The 17,169-nt window shown below is 45.1% G+C and overlaps 3 protein-coding genes and 1 long non-coding RNA gene across 4 annotated transcripts in view; 1 reads left to right on the top strand and 3 right to left on the bottom strand.

Moving 5' to 3' along the window:
• ANAPC7 (anaphase promoting complex subunit 7) overlaps positions 1 to 5,334 on the bottom strand; it is a 9,161-nt gene extending 3,827 nt beyond the window's left edge. Inside the window, exons 1-7 of the mRNA XM_027652340.1 lie at positions 5,134 to 5,334; positions 3,424 to 3,610; positions 2,820 to 2,939; positions 1,600 to 1,711; positions 1,224 to 1,377; positions 979 to 1,121; positions 627 to 744 (exon numbers count right to left, since the gene is read on the bottom strand). Of these exons, the coding sequence (XP_027508141.1) occupies positions 627 to 744; positions 979 to 1,121; positions 1,224 to 1,377; positions 1,600 to 1,711; positions 2,820 to 2,939; positions 3,424 to 3,610; positions 5,134 to 5,234 (935 nt within the window). The 5' untranslated portion in view covers positions 5,235 to 5,334. The remainder of the gene's footprint in view (positions 1 to 626; positions 745 to 978; positions 1,122 to 1,223; positions 1,378 to 1,599; positions 1,712 to 2,819; positions 2,940 to 3,423; positions 3,611 to 5,133) is intronic.
• An 88-nt stretch (positions 5,335 to 5,422) lies between these two features.
• LOC113951410 lies at positions 5,423 to 12,433 on the top strand. Its single transcript, XR_003529137.1, has 3 exons — positions 5,423 to 5,968; positions 6,071 to 6,244; positions 12,326 to 12,433. It is a non-coding gene; the product is annotated as an uncharacterized LOC113951410 (long non-coding RNA).
• Positions 6,921 to 11,465, bottom strand: ARPC3 (actin related protein 2/3 complex subunit 3). The gene is made up of 7 exons (XM_027652344.1): positions 11,323 to 11,465; positions 10,269 to 10,368; positions 9,551 to 9,627; positions 9,207 to 9,275; positions 8,820 to 8,946; positions 8,213 to 8,307; positions 6,921 to 7,430 (listed from the first exon to the last, which is right to left on the bottom strand). Exons 1-7 carry the CDS (start codon positions 11,326 to 11,328, stop codon positions 7,368 to 7,370), a joined length of 537 nt encoding a protein of 178 aa, XP_027508145.1. The 5' UTR covers positions 11,329 to 11,465; the 3' UTR covers positions 6,921 to 7,367.
• Positions 12,434 to 13,027: 594 nt separating the features above from the next.
• On the bottom strand, positions 13,028 to 17,079 carry GPN3 (GPN-loop GTPase 3). Its single transcript, XM_027652341.1, has 8 exons — positions 16,983 to 17,079; positions 16,797 to 16,905; positions 16,040 to 16,207; positions 15,487 to 15,611; positions 14,704 to 14,819; positions 14,314 to 14,410; positions 13,856 to 13,984; positions 13,028 to 13,259 (listed from the first exon to the last, which is right to left on the bottom strand). The coding sequence occupies exons 1-8, from the start codon at positions 17,028 to 17,030 to the stop codon at positions 13,197 to 13,199; spliced, it is 855 nt and encodes a 284-aa protein (XP_027508142.1). The 5' UTR covers positions 17,031 to 17,079; the 3' UTR covers positions 13,028 to 13,196.
• Between the last annotated feature and the right edge of the window lie 90 nt (positions 17,080 to 17,169).

Raw genomic sequence — 17,169 nt, 5'->3', positions numbered from 1 at the left:
AAAAGGAGGAAAAGGAGGAAAAGGAGGAAAAGGAGGAAAAGGAGGAACAGGAGGAAAAGGAGGAACAGGAGGAAAAGGAGGAAAAGGAGGAAAAGGAGGAAAAGGAAGAAAAGGAAAAAACAAAGGAAAAAACAAAGAAAAGACAAAACAGAAAAAAAGGCAAAGAAAAATAACAAAGGAAAAAAGGCAAAGAAAAAAAACAAAGGGAAAAAACTCCAAAAGCAAAGATAGAAAAAGTAACTTAAAAAAAAATCAAGAAAAATAAAGAAAAACAAAGGAAAAAACCGCAAAGAAAAAAAAAAGAAGAAAAAAATGCAAAGAAAAAAAACAAAGGAAAAAAAACCAAAGAAAAAAACCCAAAGGAAAAAAAATCCACAAAGGAGAAAACCCAAAGAAACTACAAGTAACTGTTGAACTTCTTTCATTTGAAGTTAAGTATGTATGTTCAAAAAAACCCACAACTCTTCAGGAGTTTAAAAACAAAGCTGTAAATAATGAACTGTTACAGCTATTCAATATATCACTGTTATTGTACCAAAGTGGTAACTCTAATAGGTTTAAAGATGCAGAGAAGAACCAAAATAGCTATTTATGAGTAAAGTAAGAAAGGAAAGAAACCAACTTACCCAGACACCACCCAGGGTTCTGCATGCTGGTCAGAAATATTGAAGAGGCGGCAGCCCAGGTTCTCCACATCCTCGAGCCGACCTTCACGTGCCAATAAATAACCATACACATCCATCCCTAAAGAGACATGTCTGGAGATCAACCCTCAAGAAATGGAAAGTTCATTCACAACAGGAAAAAAACCCACCAGAACCAAAACCACAAACACCTACTCTAAACTGTGCATTTACCAGTAAGAGTTCAAGACACGCAGCTTCTGAATGTCAGTTCTGAACTGGTAAAACAATATACAATACCCAGCTGCATGTGGCTCTTACTCATGAGGTCAACCTTCTTTTAGGATTTGCTCACCTTTTATTAGGTAAGGATCCAGCATTTGTGCTTGTTCAAATTTTAGGATAGAGTTTTTATTATCTCCAGCTCTGAAGTACAGGTCTGCTAAGCTCCCCAGCAAGTCCACGTTATCCCTCAGCAAGGACTTCTTCTCCAAAGAGCTTAAAGCAAGGCAAATGCCCATGATTTATAAATGTCACTTTCAATAGCATTATATATGATTAATATATTATTTGATTGCATCATGCTCTTTCCTCTCTTACCAAATGGTGTTTATTGCTCTTGTGTTATCTCCTGTATGCACAAAGGCATATGCCTTGATCCACACAGAAAGCCAGTCCAAGTTGGGAATGCTCTGGATTATGTTGATGGTCATGGAGGCCACTTCTGCTCCTTTCACTGACAGTGACAGCAAGCCTGTTCAGGACAGTACATACATCAATCTCAACCACCAAAAACTGCTTTTGACACAAATTAATTGCCTGAGGACCAGAAACTTCATCCCTTGACAAGCATAAAAATGCAGCTTGTTAAAATTTGCATAACATAGGCATTATATGCCACATGCAAATGCAAGACAGTTACCTAGTCCCAAGCATAATTCAAATTATAGCACTATTCAACACTGCAGATACCCACCCAGGATGGCATCCAGTGCCAGAGGGCACTGCCTCAGCACTTCTTTGTAGCTCGTCACAGAGGAGCGCTCCTGACCTGCCTTCTTGTAGAGATTTGCCAACATCATATTGATCTACAAACAACAGAAATGTTGGGAGAGTCAAGTGTGAGAAAGGAGCAAGAACAACTAAGAAAGGTCAGAGCCCTGTCCTCAAGTCTGCCTGCCTTCTGTTCTGGGTAGAAGACAGAATTACTCACTCTTCTGAGAACGCTGTAATGTACCATACAGAACAAGATTAAAATTGTGACTTCTCTCTCAGTACAGAGACAAAATCTACATTCTTTTGTATTTGCTCAGAGCATCTCAAAATCTGTGTTTTGCACATGAGAAGTCAAAAGATGGGCAAGTGTTTAGATAGGATGTATCCATTACATCAGCCTCTTCCAGTGGTTCTCTCTGTATCCATGGAAGGGTTTGAAAGAATGAGCTTAGGAAGGCAGAGAAAGTCTCCATTCAGCTTCTGAATAAAGTCATGATTGATCAAATAACAGAAATTATCTGAGCTCTGCACAACACCAGTAGCTGGTTTCTGCTACAGTACTTTCATTTACTGGTGTGTGCAGGCAAAAAGTTTGTTTTTCTCAATCTTTTCTTCTTTCTCTGTTCTGTAAATTGGTCTTTGAACAGAACACTCTGACACTGACTGGAGTCTAAGCCACGTACACTTTTAGGGCAATTTAACACGAAACACAGTTGACTGACCTGATGTGTTAATCTTTTAAGCCCTTACAACTAACAGAGCCAGCCAGCAAAGACTCCACAGATTTGGCACTGCAGACCACAGTGGGATCTAATATTTAATATTATCTAAACTGTGCTTTAAAAGGATTAAAAGATTTTAAAAGATGGAGCACTAGCAAACCTTCTACTTGCCAAAGTCTCCAGCCTTCCAAGGATTTTACATTGCTCCACCTATGCAATGAGTTGGTAAAGATGCACAAAGCATGTAACTCCCTTCCCTTTTTTGAATTCTTTCTAACAGAGAGAATACAAAACTGCTCTGATTTTAGAGAAGTGAGTTCAAATAAGCTAATTTAAAATTAGGAAATGTTACCACACAACAAAAGCAAATACCAAGACATAACAGCATTATACCTACAGGTTATATTCTTTTTTGACAAGGCACTGGCCTATAGATACACTGACCAAGAACCTGTGACAAAAACCTGCCAGAACTAACCTTTGGGGTCCTCTGTCTGGAAGGAATCCCATCAAGAATGGCAATGGCATCTTTATCTTGCTTCAGCATTGTGTAACATTCAGCCATTTTGTATTTCACTTCAATTTCTGATGGTAAACACTGAAACAAAAAAGGAAGATTTAAATACAATGTTGGTTTAATCAGGTAAAAAAAGATTAATAGGGTTTCCTCATTAAATATTTATACTATGTTGAAAAATATCTAGCACAGGTAAGTACTGCTAGTTCATATTGTTCCTGTCTTCAAATGAAAAGCATGAGCCACACATACAGGAAAATTTTATGTTCAAGACTATTTTAAGTCTTCTGTTGGAAAATAAAACATTTGATGTTATTAAATTAATTAGCCTTAAGTGTCAGGTTTATTGGACATGGTAAATCCACAACCTAAGGTATTTAAAAGACATGTAAAGGTCATGCTCAGGGACACGGTTTAGTGGTGACCTCCGCAGTGCTGGGATAAGGGTTGGGCTCCATCTTAAGGATCTTTTCAATCTCAATAATTCTATGAATATTGAGTCAGCAACATTAATTGTAAGGGGGAACACGATCACTTTACACAGCATATTATCAGTTTTAAATACCTGGCTTTGGGGTGTTGATGTAGCATTCCCAGTGGAAGGTCTTACTTTGGAAGTTTTACTTAAGGCTTTTTTCTGCTGCAAGGCCATCGTGTACTTACTGACAGCATTCCTATATTCCTTGTCATGGAACAGAGAGTCTGCGTGATAAACAAGGAGTTGGTACTTCTGAGATGGTGAAAACAGTTCCCTAAAGAAATGCAAACAGAAAGACCAAAATCAGCTGGCGGCTTAAGAACCAAAACCTCACACATCCAAAGTATCTGCAGCTTTGGTTTGTCTGGCTTCAACTTCCAACTGTTGCTGCTTCTTTACTACCCTGGAAGGACCCTTGAGTAACAGGTACTAATTCCAAACACAGGGATTATCTCACCAATTTCTTTTATCTGTGAACAAACAAAGGTAACAGTCACTCCTGACACCTCAACAGCAACAACAGCTCAGTGTTTGGCTGCTTGGCCACTGCCCCCATCCTTCCCACAACAAACCACAGGCTGTCAATGTCCATTACACTAGGTCAGCTTTCTTTTAGGATTTACTCACCTTCGATTATTTATTAGTATTATTATTTTACTGACATTTTTAATTTTCCAGCATTTCTGCTCGTTCAAATTTTACAGTTTTGTTTGAATGTACGCAAGTTTAAAAGGCAACACAGCTCCTTGCACAACTATTCGGGTCCTAATCTGTGTTCCCACATTTTAGAAACCCCCTTTATAACACTCCCAGTATGTTTGCATAGGTTTGGAAGAGTTGCAGTTTTGGGATGGGATTTGGGCTTCAAACAGTACCTCAAAACCCAGTCAAAAAGTAAAATGACAGCTGAGAAACAAAGGGGATCTAATGATTCAAGGGTAGAGCCGTGAAGTACAGAGGGCACCCCTGGAACAGGGAAATCGATTCTCTTACTCAGAAGATGGAGAGAGACTATTTACAAGGGCCTGGAGTGACAGGACAAGGGGGAATGGCTTCACGTTGACAGAGTAGGTTTAGATTGGATATTAGGAAGAAATTCTTCCCTGTGAGGGTGGGGAGGCTCTGGCACAGGTTGCCCAGAGAAGCTGTGGCTGCCCTATCCCTCCAAGTGTCCAAGGCCAGGTTGGACGGGGCTTGGAGCAACCTGGGTTAGTGGGAGGTGTCCCTGCCCCTGGCAGGGGAATGGAACAAGATGATCTTCGAGGTTCCTTTCAACTCAAACCTTTCTGGGATTCTCTGCCAGAACACCCCAAAGGGACGCTGATGCTGGTACCCAAACAGAGCCGGGCTCCATCCCCGACAGGGACAGGACAGGGGCAGGGTACAGGGACAGGGACAGGACAGGGTGCAGAGACAGGACAGAGTGTAGGAACAGGGTGCAGGAACAGGACAGGGATAGGACAGGGACAGGGAACACGACAGGACAGGGTGCAGGGACAGGTCAGGGATATGACAGGGTGCAGGGACAGGACAGGGTGCAGGGACAGGGACAGGGGACAGGACAGGACAGGGTGCAGGGACAGGACAGGGTGCAGGGACAGGTTAGGGATACGACAGGGTGCAGGGACAGGACAGGGTGCAAGGACAGGGGACAGGACAGGGTGCAGGGACAGGACAGGGTGCAGGGACAGGACAGGACAGGACAGGGTGCAGGGACAGGACCGGGACCCCCCAAATTGCCCCCGCTCCCCCCCGCCCCCTCAGCCCCTTAGCGCCCCCTGCCGGCGGGGCACTCACGGGTTGTTGCCGCTCATGGTGAGGAGCAGCCCGCTGAGCAGCCGCACGTTCGAGTGCAGCCCGGCGGCCGCCATCTCGCGCACGTGCTCCACCACGCTCATGCTGCCGGCGGAGCGGGAGGGACGGGAGGACAACCGAGCGAAGCACCGAGCGGGGCACCGGGCACGGAGCAGCCGCCGCCGCCGCCACTCCAAAATGGCGCCACCGAGGGGTCCTCGCGCGCCGCCGCCTGCGGGCGCCCTCGGCGCTGCCCGCGCGGCCCGACAGGCGCGAGGAGGGCAGCCCGCGCCAAGGACCCCTCCCGGCGAAGGCGGAGCGGGAACGGCGTGAGGGGAGAATGGGGTGTGTGAGGGGAAAAGGGGTTCGCACACTGGGTCTGAGGAGATCCCTTCGCACCTGCTTGGTTCTGTGTCTCCCACGGAAGGCAACACACTTCCCGTGCCTCCCCTGCTCCGGAGTCCTCCCCTTGTCCTGAGAATACTCTCTTCTGGCTGCTGCAGCCAAATGTGACCGAGGTCCCCGAGATAATGAAGCTCCTGCCTGTAAAAAATTGGTAACTGAGGAGAAAGGTCCTTCAAAACCTGCACTTCTTCTGGGCCAAATGCCTCACTAGAGCCACCGTTAACTACAAGGCATAGGCCAGCCAGATAAATCATAAAGTTTATTTTCCCCACTTCATTACAAAACGAATGTGAAATGTGGCTATCCTATTCCTAAAAATGGAATCAGTGGGAGCTTTTAGTTTGGACTTGCCATCACTGCTGTTTGAAGAGGAGTACAGCTCTCAGCAAACAAATACGCCAGGCAGCAAAACATCGCCAGCACTGGGCTTCAGGTAACACTAAAAGTGTGCCGGTGCTGTGTGGTGACAGAGAGACAAGTACTGCCATGAAGGAAAAAAACTGAACAAACCAAACTTGGATTTGTGTTCTTCCAGAAACCATCTGACTGACAGAACAGCCATACAGCCATTTTTTACCAGTTTGGGTGTGTCTGAATCCAGGAAGGCAGCCACAGACCCAGCTGTGTGGGATCTGCCTGCAGTACCATTTGCAGGCACTTCAGTACAGTGGAGCACAGCTCTGTGAAGACAAACCTGCTAAATAAACAAGTAAATTGCTGGAACTACAGCCCCTGCATTAATCCCACTGTTTTCAGTAGGAATTATTCACTTTCTACTGGTTAACGTTACTCAATAATCATAAAATCAGAATGGTTTGGGTTGGAAGGGACCTTGAAGATCATCTCGTTCCACCTCCCCTGCCACGGGCAGGGACACCTCCCACTAGCCCAGGTTGCTCCAAGCCCCATCCAGCCTGGCCTTGGACACTTGGAGGGAAGGGGCAGCCACAGCTTCTCGGGGCAACCTGTGCCAGGGCCTCCCCACCCTCACAGGGAAGGATTTTTCCTAATATCCAATGTAAACCTGCTGTCAGCATGAAGCCATTCCCCCTTGTCCTGTTACTCCAGGCCGTTGTAAACAGCCTCTCTCCATCTTTCCTAAGTTCCCTTCAGGTACTGAAGAGCCACAGCCAGGTCACCACAAAGCTCTCTTCTCCAGGCTGAACAATCCCAATTCTCTCAGCCTTCCCTCACAGCAGAGCTGCTCCAGCCCTCTGATCACCTTGGTGCCTCCTCTGGACTCGCTCCAACAGCTCCATGTCCTTCCAGTGCTGGGACCCCAGGGCTGGAGGCAGCTCTGCAGGTGGGAGCTCACCAGAGCAGGTCCTTTCACAAAAAAACCCACCTCTGATTTCCCTGAAAATTGTCCATGAGACACACACTAGTTACCACATTAATTACAAGCGAAGTTTAATGAATACAATGTAAAAATCACTGCATGGACAACACGGCATGAGAGGTCTATTTGCCCTGGACACTGACACTGACTCCAGCCAGCAGAGCAATGACAGAGCTCCCTTGCCTCACAGCAGACCCATTTCTTCTCTTAAATACCAGTCCTGTTTTAGGTGCTGTAGCCACAATAACAAAGCAGACTGCATCTGAAACAGGGCGTAGAAAATCACTTATTAAGCACCAGCTTAATAATTTTTGCTTACACAACTTATCTTTTTGCTCTCCCCCCCCATCCACCCCTCATTGACAGGTTTGTTTTTTTCTTTTTGCTTCATAAGCAGTTAATTCTTCCCTGGTACAAAATGCATCCAAAACAAAGGCAAAAGACGTGAACATCTTGCTGTGGAAACACTTAAAGTTGTTGCCACTTTGCCTCTTCACTGCCCGGGGCCTGAGAGACTCTTGTTCATGAACTGCCTCTTCACAAAGCAGATCCACCACTGCAAAAGGAAGTACAAAGTCAGAAAATATGCTAAAGTGTTTTCCATGTGATGGATAAAATAGTGACTTTAAAGTATTCAACCTCTGACACATAAAAAGTGTTAAGGCCCAGCTTTGCACATAGTTTTCCACACTGGTTTCTACTGGAATTTAGGTGAACAAAACAACAGGAATGGACATAATGAATTAATAATTTAGGACTTTGAGTTAAAGTGGGAGATTCTACTTTCTCTTATTTCTCTTATTTTAGTTTTATTATATTTTATTCCAATATAATTATAAACAAGAGATGCATCAGGAAGCTATGCCTTTGAAACTAAATTAGCCTAAATAATTTCAATATTAGACACAGTCACATTTGCACATGAAACATGTCAGGAGGCAATTCACTCATTGATTAGCTTTTTTGTTTTAATCTGGATATGAGGCCAAATGATCTACTTCAAAGCAGCTCTCAGATCAGAGCTGCCTGGGAAGAGAAACAGCATCTCTTGTGCCTGTGAACTTCCATTTGCAAACCCAGCCAAGTGCAGACATGCAGCACTTTGAAGAGTTGCACCAGACACCCCTTAGTACTGCCCTGCCTTTTCAAGCCACCCAAATTGGCATTCACTGTCATGTCACATTAGAATAAATTTATTGATAATTTGCAGCTGCCATTTCACTGCAAACCCAGTGAGGCTTGGCCAAGGTTGCCACACTTGACCCTCACCCCCATTCAGACATTGCTGAACACCCCCCAAACCTCACGAGCTCCCCGATGGTCCCTCTGAACTCTCACCTTGCTGGGCTTGTCACTTTGAGGGTCAAACACTTTTTCACAGAGGCGAAGGCCGGTCTCTTGCCTCAGCTGCTGCAGGTAGGCCCTCATCACCTCTGAAAGCAGCACAGGGAAACCAGGGTAAACTGGGGAGCACCAGATTTAACAGGGAGGCATCAGACAGCACTGCTTCAGGAGAGAGCTTCACATCTGCAGGTGCTCGCCAGCTGGCTGAGTTGGTTTGCTCAATTTACAGCAATATTTGGGATTTTTATGATATTTTTACCAGTAGAAAGGATCATCCGAACTGCTTTCTTCTCTCAGTCACCTTTGCTCATTATTGTGGGCTTCCTGTTCTGGCTTGGGCTCTATTATTAGGGTTTAACTAGTGATTATCTGATGCAAAAGGTATTCTTAGACCCTATACATTTGTTCTGTTGGATCCATGGATCCAGAGGAGTCACTGGGCCCCTGAGGTCAGAAAATCCAGCTTGTGCTGCCTTCAGAAGACAGACCACATATTTAGAAAATCCAGTTTTAACGGTAATTTTTCTAATTGCAGTCACAGAAATGCAGCTAATAAAGTATGAGCCCAAGGAAGCCCTCAGAGGTGCTGGGTCAGCCTTACCTTCCTCCTGCTTGTTGGCAGGTTTGGCGTAAATGGCATTAAGCGGAAAGCCAGGCTCCCCAGGGATTGGGAAGTTAGTTATTCCTAGTGTGTACATTTCTTTCTCTCCTTGGCCTTTGGAGTTACACTGGAAGAACCAGGCAAACAATGGATTAGCAGTTATATACAAAAGCTGAGGGAGCATTAGACCCAAATATTTTACCAATCTGTAACATTTAAAAACTCATCAAGAAGAGCAGCACAATGTATCCACAGCTTTGGAGTATCTGTGGTTCTGACAGCTGGGACTGGGGTGAACAGGATTATCTGTGCCAGTGGGAGGAGAATATCAGGAAATCCCCAGAACAGACTCTGTTTCCCTCCTGCACAGAAATTCACTTCTCTTACCTTTTGCAGCTTCTTCAGGCACTCAGAAATGTAGAGGGTTACGTAGATCAGTGTTCTGTCAGCCTCGTTCTGCACAAGAGCAAGCACAGGGCCCAGGCACCCTTAGATTAAGGGAGACTTTGTGGAACTGATAAAAGTCTGAAACAGGAATGAGTTCAAGCCATTTTGGCCTAGTTCCCCCATGAGAGAAGGACTTGCAATTCACGACATCTACCCAACTTTAAAGATTAAGTGGAAGGGGAGATTTTGTGATCTAACAGAATTATTTCCTTGAAAATAAATTTATATTCACAGCACCAACCTTCCAAAGAACTACTATATGCACAGTGTACTAAAAAAATTACCTTAATTTCGTAATTTTTGAAGAAAACATTAGCTTTGAAGTAGTAGATGGCTTCGTCTATGATATCAGTGTCCTTAGCTAACAAAGAAGAAATAGAGTTAAACATTGCACTGTTATACCTCATTTGTCATAAGTTTTACTCACTGAAATACATAAATAAGCATTATTGCAAAGGTAATTCAAAAAGCAGACGTCAGCACTATGTAACAGAGAACATTTCAAACACTGAGGAGCTCAGACTGTAATATTTAAGCTTCCTACTCTTATTAGGAGCTTTAACTTCCTTATTCTCTTTCCCCTGTGCTATCTCACTTCACAAACAGCAGCAATTCAGCAGTTCCTCATTTTTCTACCAGTTGAGTAACTCATCAAAGTTTTAAGAGCATAAAAGGATCAATTTTTGCAGTGCCTGACCCTGAAGTGCTGCCTGTCCCACTCCTCAGCCTTGGGAGCAGCTGAGTGTCCCCAGCCACAGACCAGAGCGAGCTCTCTGTAGCTGAACCCCCACTTCCTCTGACACGGAGGGTTCACACCATCACATCCTCTCCAGAAACCTCAACTTGCACAACTTAACTATTTGAGAACTTCTTTCCTCCTCTACAAACTGCAAACCTCTCCACTTCCCACCACTGACTCCTCTTGTCACTCTTGCTCTTGGAGCAACCCATGAGATGAGGAGCTACATCCAGGCAGGTTTTCAGACATTATTATAAACTTACTTTCCCGAGGTGCTGGGCCCTTGAACTGGCTTCTGATGGGTAACAGTGCCATGTTCCCAACTAGCTTGGTGTCCGAGTCCATTAACGTGGAGTGGTAAGCCTGGAATGGGGGAAAGCTGGTTATTGATTCTACTGAAAACAGACATTTCTGTGTCCAATCACATCCCGTTTGTCTCCACAAACAGGAGTCACAGTCTAATTCATTATGATGCTCCCAGCAATTTTTCCTTGCACAAACACTGTTTTCTAATAAGGCCCAGAACTTGGTGCCATTCTGGTCAATGCCAGGAGAGCATCATCCCTGGCACCACTTGCAGTCATGGTGGTGGGAGACAGGATAAAATCCATGTGGCTGATCTGCAGGCACAGTTCATCCCCCTGGCTCCCTGACCCCATCCCGGGGGCCCTGTGTAGTTCACTGAAAATTAGTTGGTCTTATAAAAATGATATATCTTATTTCCACGTCCAGCTAACAATAGTAGATAATTATAAATAAAGCAAGGCTTAGCACGCTCAAAAATAAAGGCCTTTCTGTGCACTCTAAAACTGGTTTAAGTAAAAAAAAAAAGGCAAAAAAAAAAAGCTTTCTGCATATAACAGATTCTTCCTGGAAAACCGATTTCTAAAAACTGATAAGATTATTTTGGGGCACTTTCCAAATGTTCCCACCGTGCTGTGCCATCCCACTGGGAATCCTTCACCTCCTCCCAGCCCAGGTTTTGTGGGGGGCAGAGGAAGATGTGACTGGGGGAGGGTGGGTGTAAAAAGCAGTTTATTCGACCCAGGGTAAGGTGGTGTAAACAAAGGCAGAGCAAAGCATTGCTCTGACCACCCTCTCCCCCGCTGGCGCCGGGTCTCACCCTCCCGGCTGCGGGTGGATCCCTGCCAAAGGGAGGAAGAGGAAGAGGAAGAGGGCGCTGGCCTTGCAGCAGCCTCCCCTCCGAGCCTTTCCCCGCTCTCCGCGGGGCTCCCCGCAGCCGCAGCCCCTCTTTCCCCCCCGTCAGACCCCGCCGCAGAGCCCCTTTCCCGGCCCGCCGTCGCACCCGCCGCTCACCGGCATCTCGAAGGGCAGGAGGCGGCTCGGCGGGGCCGGGCGGGAGGGGAGCGGGCGAACGTCCAAGAAAGCGAACACAGCGCTCCCTCCGCCTCTGCTGCAGGAAATGAGGCAGCGGCAGAGGCGGTGCGAGCACGGAAGCGGAGCCCTGCACCGCCCTGAGGCACCGCACCAGGAAGGGATCGCGGGAGGCACTGTCCGGCCGCTGGCCACACTGGGAAGGGGCTTTGAAAGCACGCTCTGATGGGGACTTCTTTTCTTTTTTCCATCCTTTGGGGTTTCCCTCCTCTCTCTGCCTTTGCAAATAACCCCTCCTCGGTCACTCCGTGCCACCCTTTTCCAGCCACGCTGACATCTGAGAGGTGAGCTCCAGTCTCGGCGAGGTCAGCATCAGAAGAGCATATTGGGGGTGCTTCACTCGTAGCTGTTTTTCTCTCCTGCGCATTTCCAGAGCTCCTGGGGGTCACTTGCTCTGACCTGGTGCACAGGCAGCCGGCTGCACGGGGCACTCGGTTCCCCCGATGCAAGGAAGGACAAAATGGGTCCAAACACTTTGTGTTGAGAGGGATACAATATATTCTGGTGCACACTCCTATTACTATCAAGCCATAACCTTCCCTATGAGCCAGCATGCTGAATTTGCCCCCTGGTAAATGATTCATGGCATGAGTCAGGGAGAAAAAATGGGGAGGTTTGGAAGGTGAGTCAAAGTAATCCAACTGCAGGGCTGGGCTTTGCCCTTTCAACACATGAGTGTAACTTGTCCCAGGGATGTGCCAGTCTGGAGGTGAGTTGTGACCCAAGCTGCCCCAATGTTTGAGTGGTTTAATTCAGTCAGATCAAGTTCTGCCACATAGGGATTTTTGGGAGCCCTTTTCCACTAAACATGCAGGATTTGCTGCTCTGTTGAACCTCTCTCCCAGTTCTGGCTGTGCCTTGGAAAAAGCAGATCCTTACTCCAAAAATAAGCACCATATCAATAGTGAACCTTTTATTCAAACAGACGTAAGAACAACCCTACTCCTGAATGAGAAAAAAATTACACCTTCCAGACTAGAAGCAAGAAACTACAAAGCTCAAGTCTGCCAAGCTGCTCTCACACCCCAGGGTTAGGTACGTGCAGTTGTCTCCAAGTATTCACTCCTTGGTTTGGTTCCTATTAAGGGGAATCCTCACACTCAGACATCTGCTGACCAAGCTGCTCCTACAAAATGACACCAATTTCACAAGACCATCACTGGGCTCTGTTTAAGGTAATTTTCCTTCTTGAAGTGTTACAGTGTACATGTTATCGATGAATAAACCACTTAAAGTCATGTGCAAGTTGAACAAAAACCTGCTTTAAGAAGGCTTAAAATCTAGAATCTTCAAAAAAAAATAAATGTAAAACTCTCAAGTTCTTAAAGAAGAAGCCCACCCCCTGACCAGCTGCCCCTTTGAAGTTGCCAGTCATCTCTCTCTAATTTAGGTTCAGTTCATGACATACAACTTCCACCCTTTAGAACAATTCTTTCTCTCATCTAGTAATGAAACTAACTACTCAGTGCTAGAGATAAATATTTGTTACTACATATTTAGACTCAGCTTTGCCTATCTGGCAAATCATTAATTTGTTTCAAGCATTCCTATGCTGAAATATATCTATATGAGGGGAACTTTTATATGTGCTAACACTGGCCTATATATTTTATAACCCATACACACACAAGAATAAAAAACTGTTTATTAAAATAGTTTTGAGGTCATATAACTCACTCTTTACTATAAATATTAGTTACCTTACAGATAAAACATTGTGTTTGTGTAGGGGGTCAGGATTTTTTTTTCACTTTTCCCCACAAAGTATTTTCCTCACAGTTTGAACATATTTTTTTTTACTCATCCACACGATCCTGAAAGTATTCATCCACAAGAGCAGATTTATCTTCTTCATATTCCTGCCAAAGAGAAAACAGAAAAATACTAACTTTATATATAGGTCAAAATCGAGACCCAAGTATTCTGCAGTACAGAAGAGTAAAAAAATGAATTTAAAAAGGGAATAAAAGCACTAAACTTGTTCCCTAGGTTTTATGAGCTGAATAATAAAACTAGAGAGGGCTTGGAACAGATTTTAACACAGTCTTCTATGATGTATTTTACACAACAGAATTTATTTCTAATCTCTATCTCATATACAACACGTGGGTCGAACACAGGAATTATCATGGCAGTTTGAACAGTCAGGCAGGAAAATATCTTACTGATCTCTGTGGTCCTTTCTGACATCTGAAGGTTAAAATTCTGTTGATTTTGAAAACCAAAAGCATTACTTTTAAACACAACCCTTTGATCAATCTGCACATGCAAGATGCTATTAAAGAATTCCACTTTTTAAACTGTAAATGAAGATGATACAGGCACTGTCACCAGCAGACTAAAGATGGGCTGCTTTGAACCGTACTGAGAAAATAATTTATCAGCAAGGCAAAGAACATATTTATATTGTGGATCCTTTTTAATTTTTTTCATCTCCTCACCAGAAGCACCTTACCTTTGGCTCTTTAAATTCCAGATCCTCTCCATACTGGATGGTGAAGTCTATGTGCTGCAGAACGATGTTGATACTTTCCTCGTCAGAGCGATCGAAAGGCAGAAACCGAACCATCCCATAGTCATCAATCTGCAGGGAGGAGTCAAAAGAAAATGCAGTAAGTTAACTCTCAGTCACAGCACTCTAAGCCACCTCCTTAAACCACACTTGTCTGCACTGCTAAAATACCACTTAAAGCCACACTGCAAAACAGTGGCACTCAGAGAGTTCTACACGATAGAAAAATCCATTTCCCAAAGGATTCACAGAAAATGTATTGGCTACAATCCAAATATCAAGAGTATAGTATCAACAGCATCAAGAATCTTATGCTAATCTGAAAAAATAAAGAGCTGAGTTAAAAGAGGCAAAAAGTGATATTGAATTCAAGGATACCAGTTCAAAAGCAATATACCTACCAATCCACATATAGATTTAGTCAGCTTCTTAAACCTTTTGCTTTTTAATATATTTGTAGAATCTTCAATCATAGAATACATGTCTGGATCTAAGTACCTGGGAGAAACAAAGTCATCATTAACACTGAAAGTCTGTCATTTAGAATGACACGAGAGATGCAAGATGATTATTTACAGAAAAATCCAGAGATCAGTACAAACATGGAGCTGTTCTTTTGACTCTGTAAGCATCCTATTCAGCTGTTTAAAGACTATGTTTAATATAAACCAAATCCATCTTGTCCCATTCCAAAAGAGGATGTTTAAATTGTGAGAAACATTAGACTGAATTTTGAGTGAACTTTGCCTCAATATATCACACTACGGAGTAAATAATTTTTTGGAACTTACTTTTCTATTTCCTTCTTGGCTTTCTTGCTCAGCAAATCCATTTTGGTCATGATGTTAATCTGTGGAATCTCTAAAGATATCATTGCACTGAGTGCTGCCAGAATTCCAGAGATAAACTGAAAAGAGAATGAAAAATGATGTATTAAAGCACAGAAAAACACAAACCCAGCATGCAGGACACTCAACCCCAGACCAAATGTAGTAATGAATATATGGAACACGGACGCAAAGCCATATGAGGAGTTGGGATATGAGGAGTTTCCTGTTGGAAAAGGGAGGTGTGAAGTATCCCACCTATTTTTGGAGCCTCAGATCTGGATCTGCCACTGGAAAGGGCATTAAGAAAACCCAAACCCTTTTCGGGATTGTTCCTGATAAATGGCGAAAGCGGCCTGCTCACTCTCCAGCTCTGAGAAAGCTCTCATGGAATCACATGAGATTCCAAGAATTTAAATTGGAAGCAGCTTCTGGAGGTTTATCTGAATCCTCCAACTGCTCAAACAGAGCAGCTTCTAAGTCAGACCAGGCTGCCCAGTCAAGTTTTGACTCCATGAATGTTCACTGCACAACCTCTGTGCCTGCTCCAGTCTGACCACTCTCTCAGTGCTGGTTTTCTTTACATCCAGCTGGGATACCCTTTGCTGCAACTCATGTCTGAGGCAGATGAAGACAAATCTCCCTGGGCTTAGCATTTTCTCCTCCAGGGAAACCCAGCTCCCTGAATGGCCCAGACTTTTTGTTCTTTGTCAATATGAGCTTTTCCAACAGCTTTCAAATGGGTACCTTAAAAGATTCCACCATAAACTGAGAATCCACAAGGAAGACTCCACAGACACGGAATTCCCACTGCTGGAGCTGCTCCACCAGCTGTTTCATCACTGGCAGGTGTGTGTAGAGCTCGATCTGACCTGGGGCACACTCAGGATATCAATGGGTAGGAATGGGAAGCAAACAGGAATATTTTGCAGTTATATATAAACATGGAATTACACTTAATATAAATAAAAACTGGTAAGAAAAGCATCCTCTTTTAGGCAGCTCTGACCAGTGAAGTGGAAAAGAAATAAAAGGGGTATTTTCCCTCCCTTGACCTCCAAATAAGTGTTATTTGCAGCTGCCACAGTGTCCCCACACCACATGTCGTTACCAAACACCAGTGCAGCCACCCAGAGCAGCCCAGGACCAAGGTAACTCCTGAAACATCTGGAAGTGACTCTGACAATTGTTAATACTGCAAAAAACCGTGAATTATCACAACCAACTAAACCAAAGCACTGCAAATTTTATACCGTGATATAAAATACGAAACGATACCAAAACATTGACGTGCTTTTACCTGGACAGTCAAACAATATATAATCATCCTCCACGTGCCCCAGGCTCTCCTCCAGCCAGTTAAAGTTGTTGGCAAAGTACTCCATGCAGAACACCAAACCTCCATTGGGGCCAAACCTCAGGGATTCATCCTCCATCACATCGTCCACCTCTATCAGCTCACGGATGTCTGTGACAACACCAAACACTGGGAATAAACCCTCCAAACAGTCTGGGAGGTCAGAGAGCCAACATTCCTTCACTGCAGCACTGGGTGCACGGGGATCTCTATTCATGAGCTAGTACATATTCATTACCTTTCCTGAATACACACATATATGCTAAATATTTTCAGGGACCGAGCTGGATATGAGTGGGAGTCTTCTGAGGGTCCCTGGTGGCCGTTTGGGGAACATCCCATTCCCCAAATTTTCCTTTCATGGTCCCGGATCCGCTAATGAATCTCTTCTTCAAGGTATCCCAACTATGAGGTCAGGTCAAGATGTACTTTTCCTATCATCTTTGTTTAGACACACTTTGTTCTCAAAACTATGACATATACAGGTAGATGTTAATCACTGGCCCAGGTAAATACAGGGATTAAGAACTACCTGGCACAAGACCCATCAGTCACCGATGTGAGGAATCAGCATTATTACAAGACTACATTAATCTCTGACATAGGTGCTGAGCACTATCGGGCACAAGACCGGGCATTATTCACTGACACAGGAACCAGACGCTATTTTGATGTTTGTAACGGGCCCCCCGGCGCTCACCTGCCATCACGGGGTAGCTGAACAGCTCGGCCGCCGGGTCCAGGTTCACCACCTGCACGGCGCGGCCCAGCGCCTCGCAGTGCTGCACCATGGTGGAGCAGTACGTGCTCTGCAAGGCACACACGCCCGTCAGGGGCTGCCCGGGGCCTCCCTCCTCCCGCCGTCCCCCCGCCGCTCCCCGCTCACCTTCCCGCTGCCCGCCGGGCCCATCACCAGCTGCGCGTACCGCGGCATGGCGACAGCAGCACCAGCGGCGGGGAATGGCCGCTGCGGCGCCCCGTAGCTCGGCGGAGCACGTGTCTCGGGCGGCCCCCCCTCCGGTACGGCGGCCTGGCGGGGCCACACCGAACCCGCCCCTCTCGCGAGACGGCGG

This window comes from Corapipo altera, unplaced genomic scaffold, assembly GCF_003945725.1.
Source record: "Corapipo altera isolate COAL_440 unplaced genomic scaffold, ASM394572v1 67, whole genome shotgun sequence".
Classification (NCBI taxonomy): domain Eukaryota; kingdom Metazoa; phylum Chordata; class Aves; order Passeriformes; family Pipridae; genus Corapipo; species Corapipo altera.
Note: the sequence above shows the minus strand (reverse complement) of the source record. Positions and strands in the feature narration are given on the sequence as shown.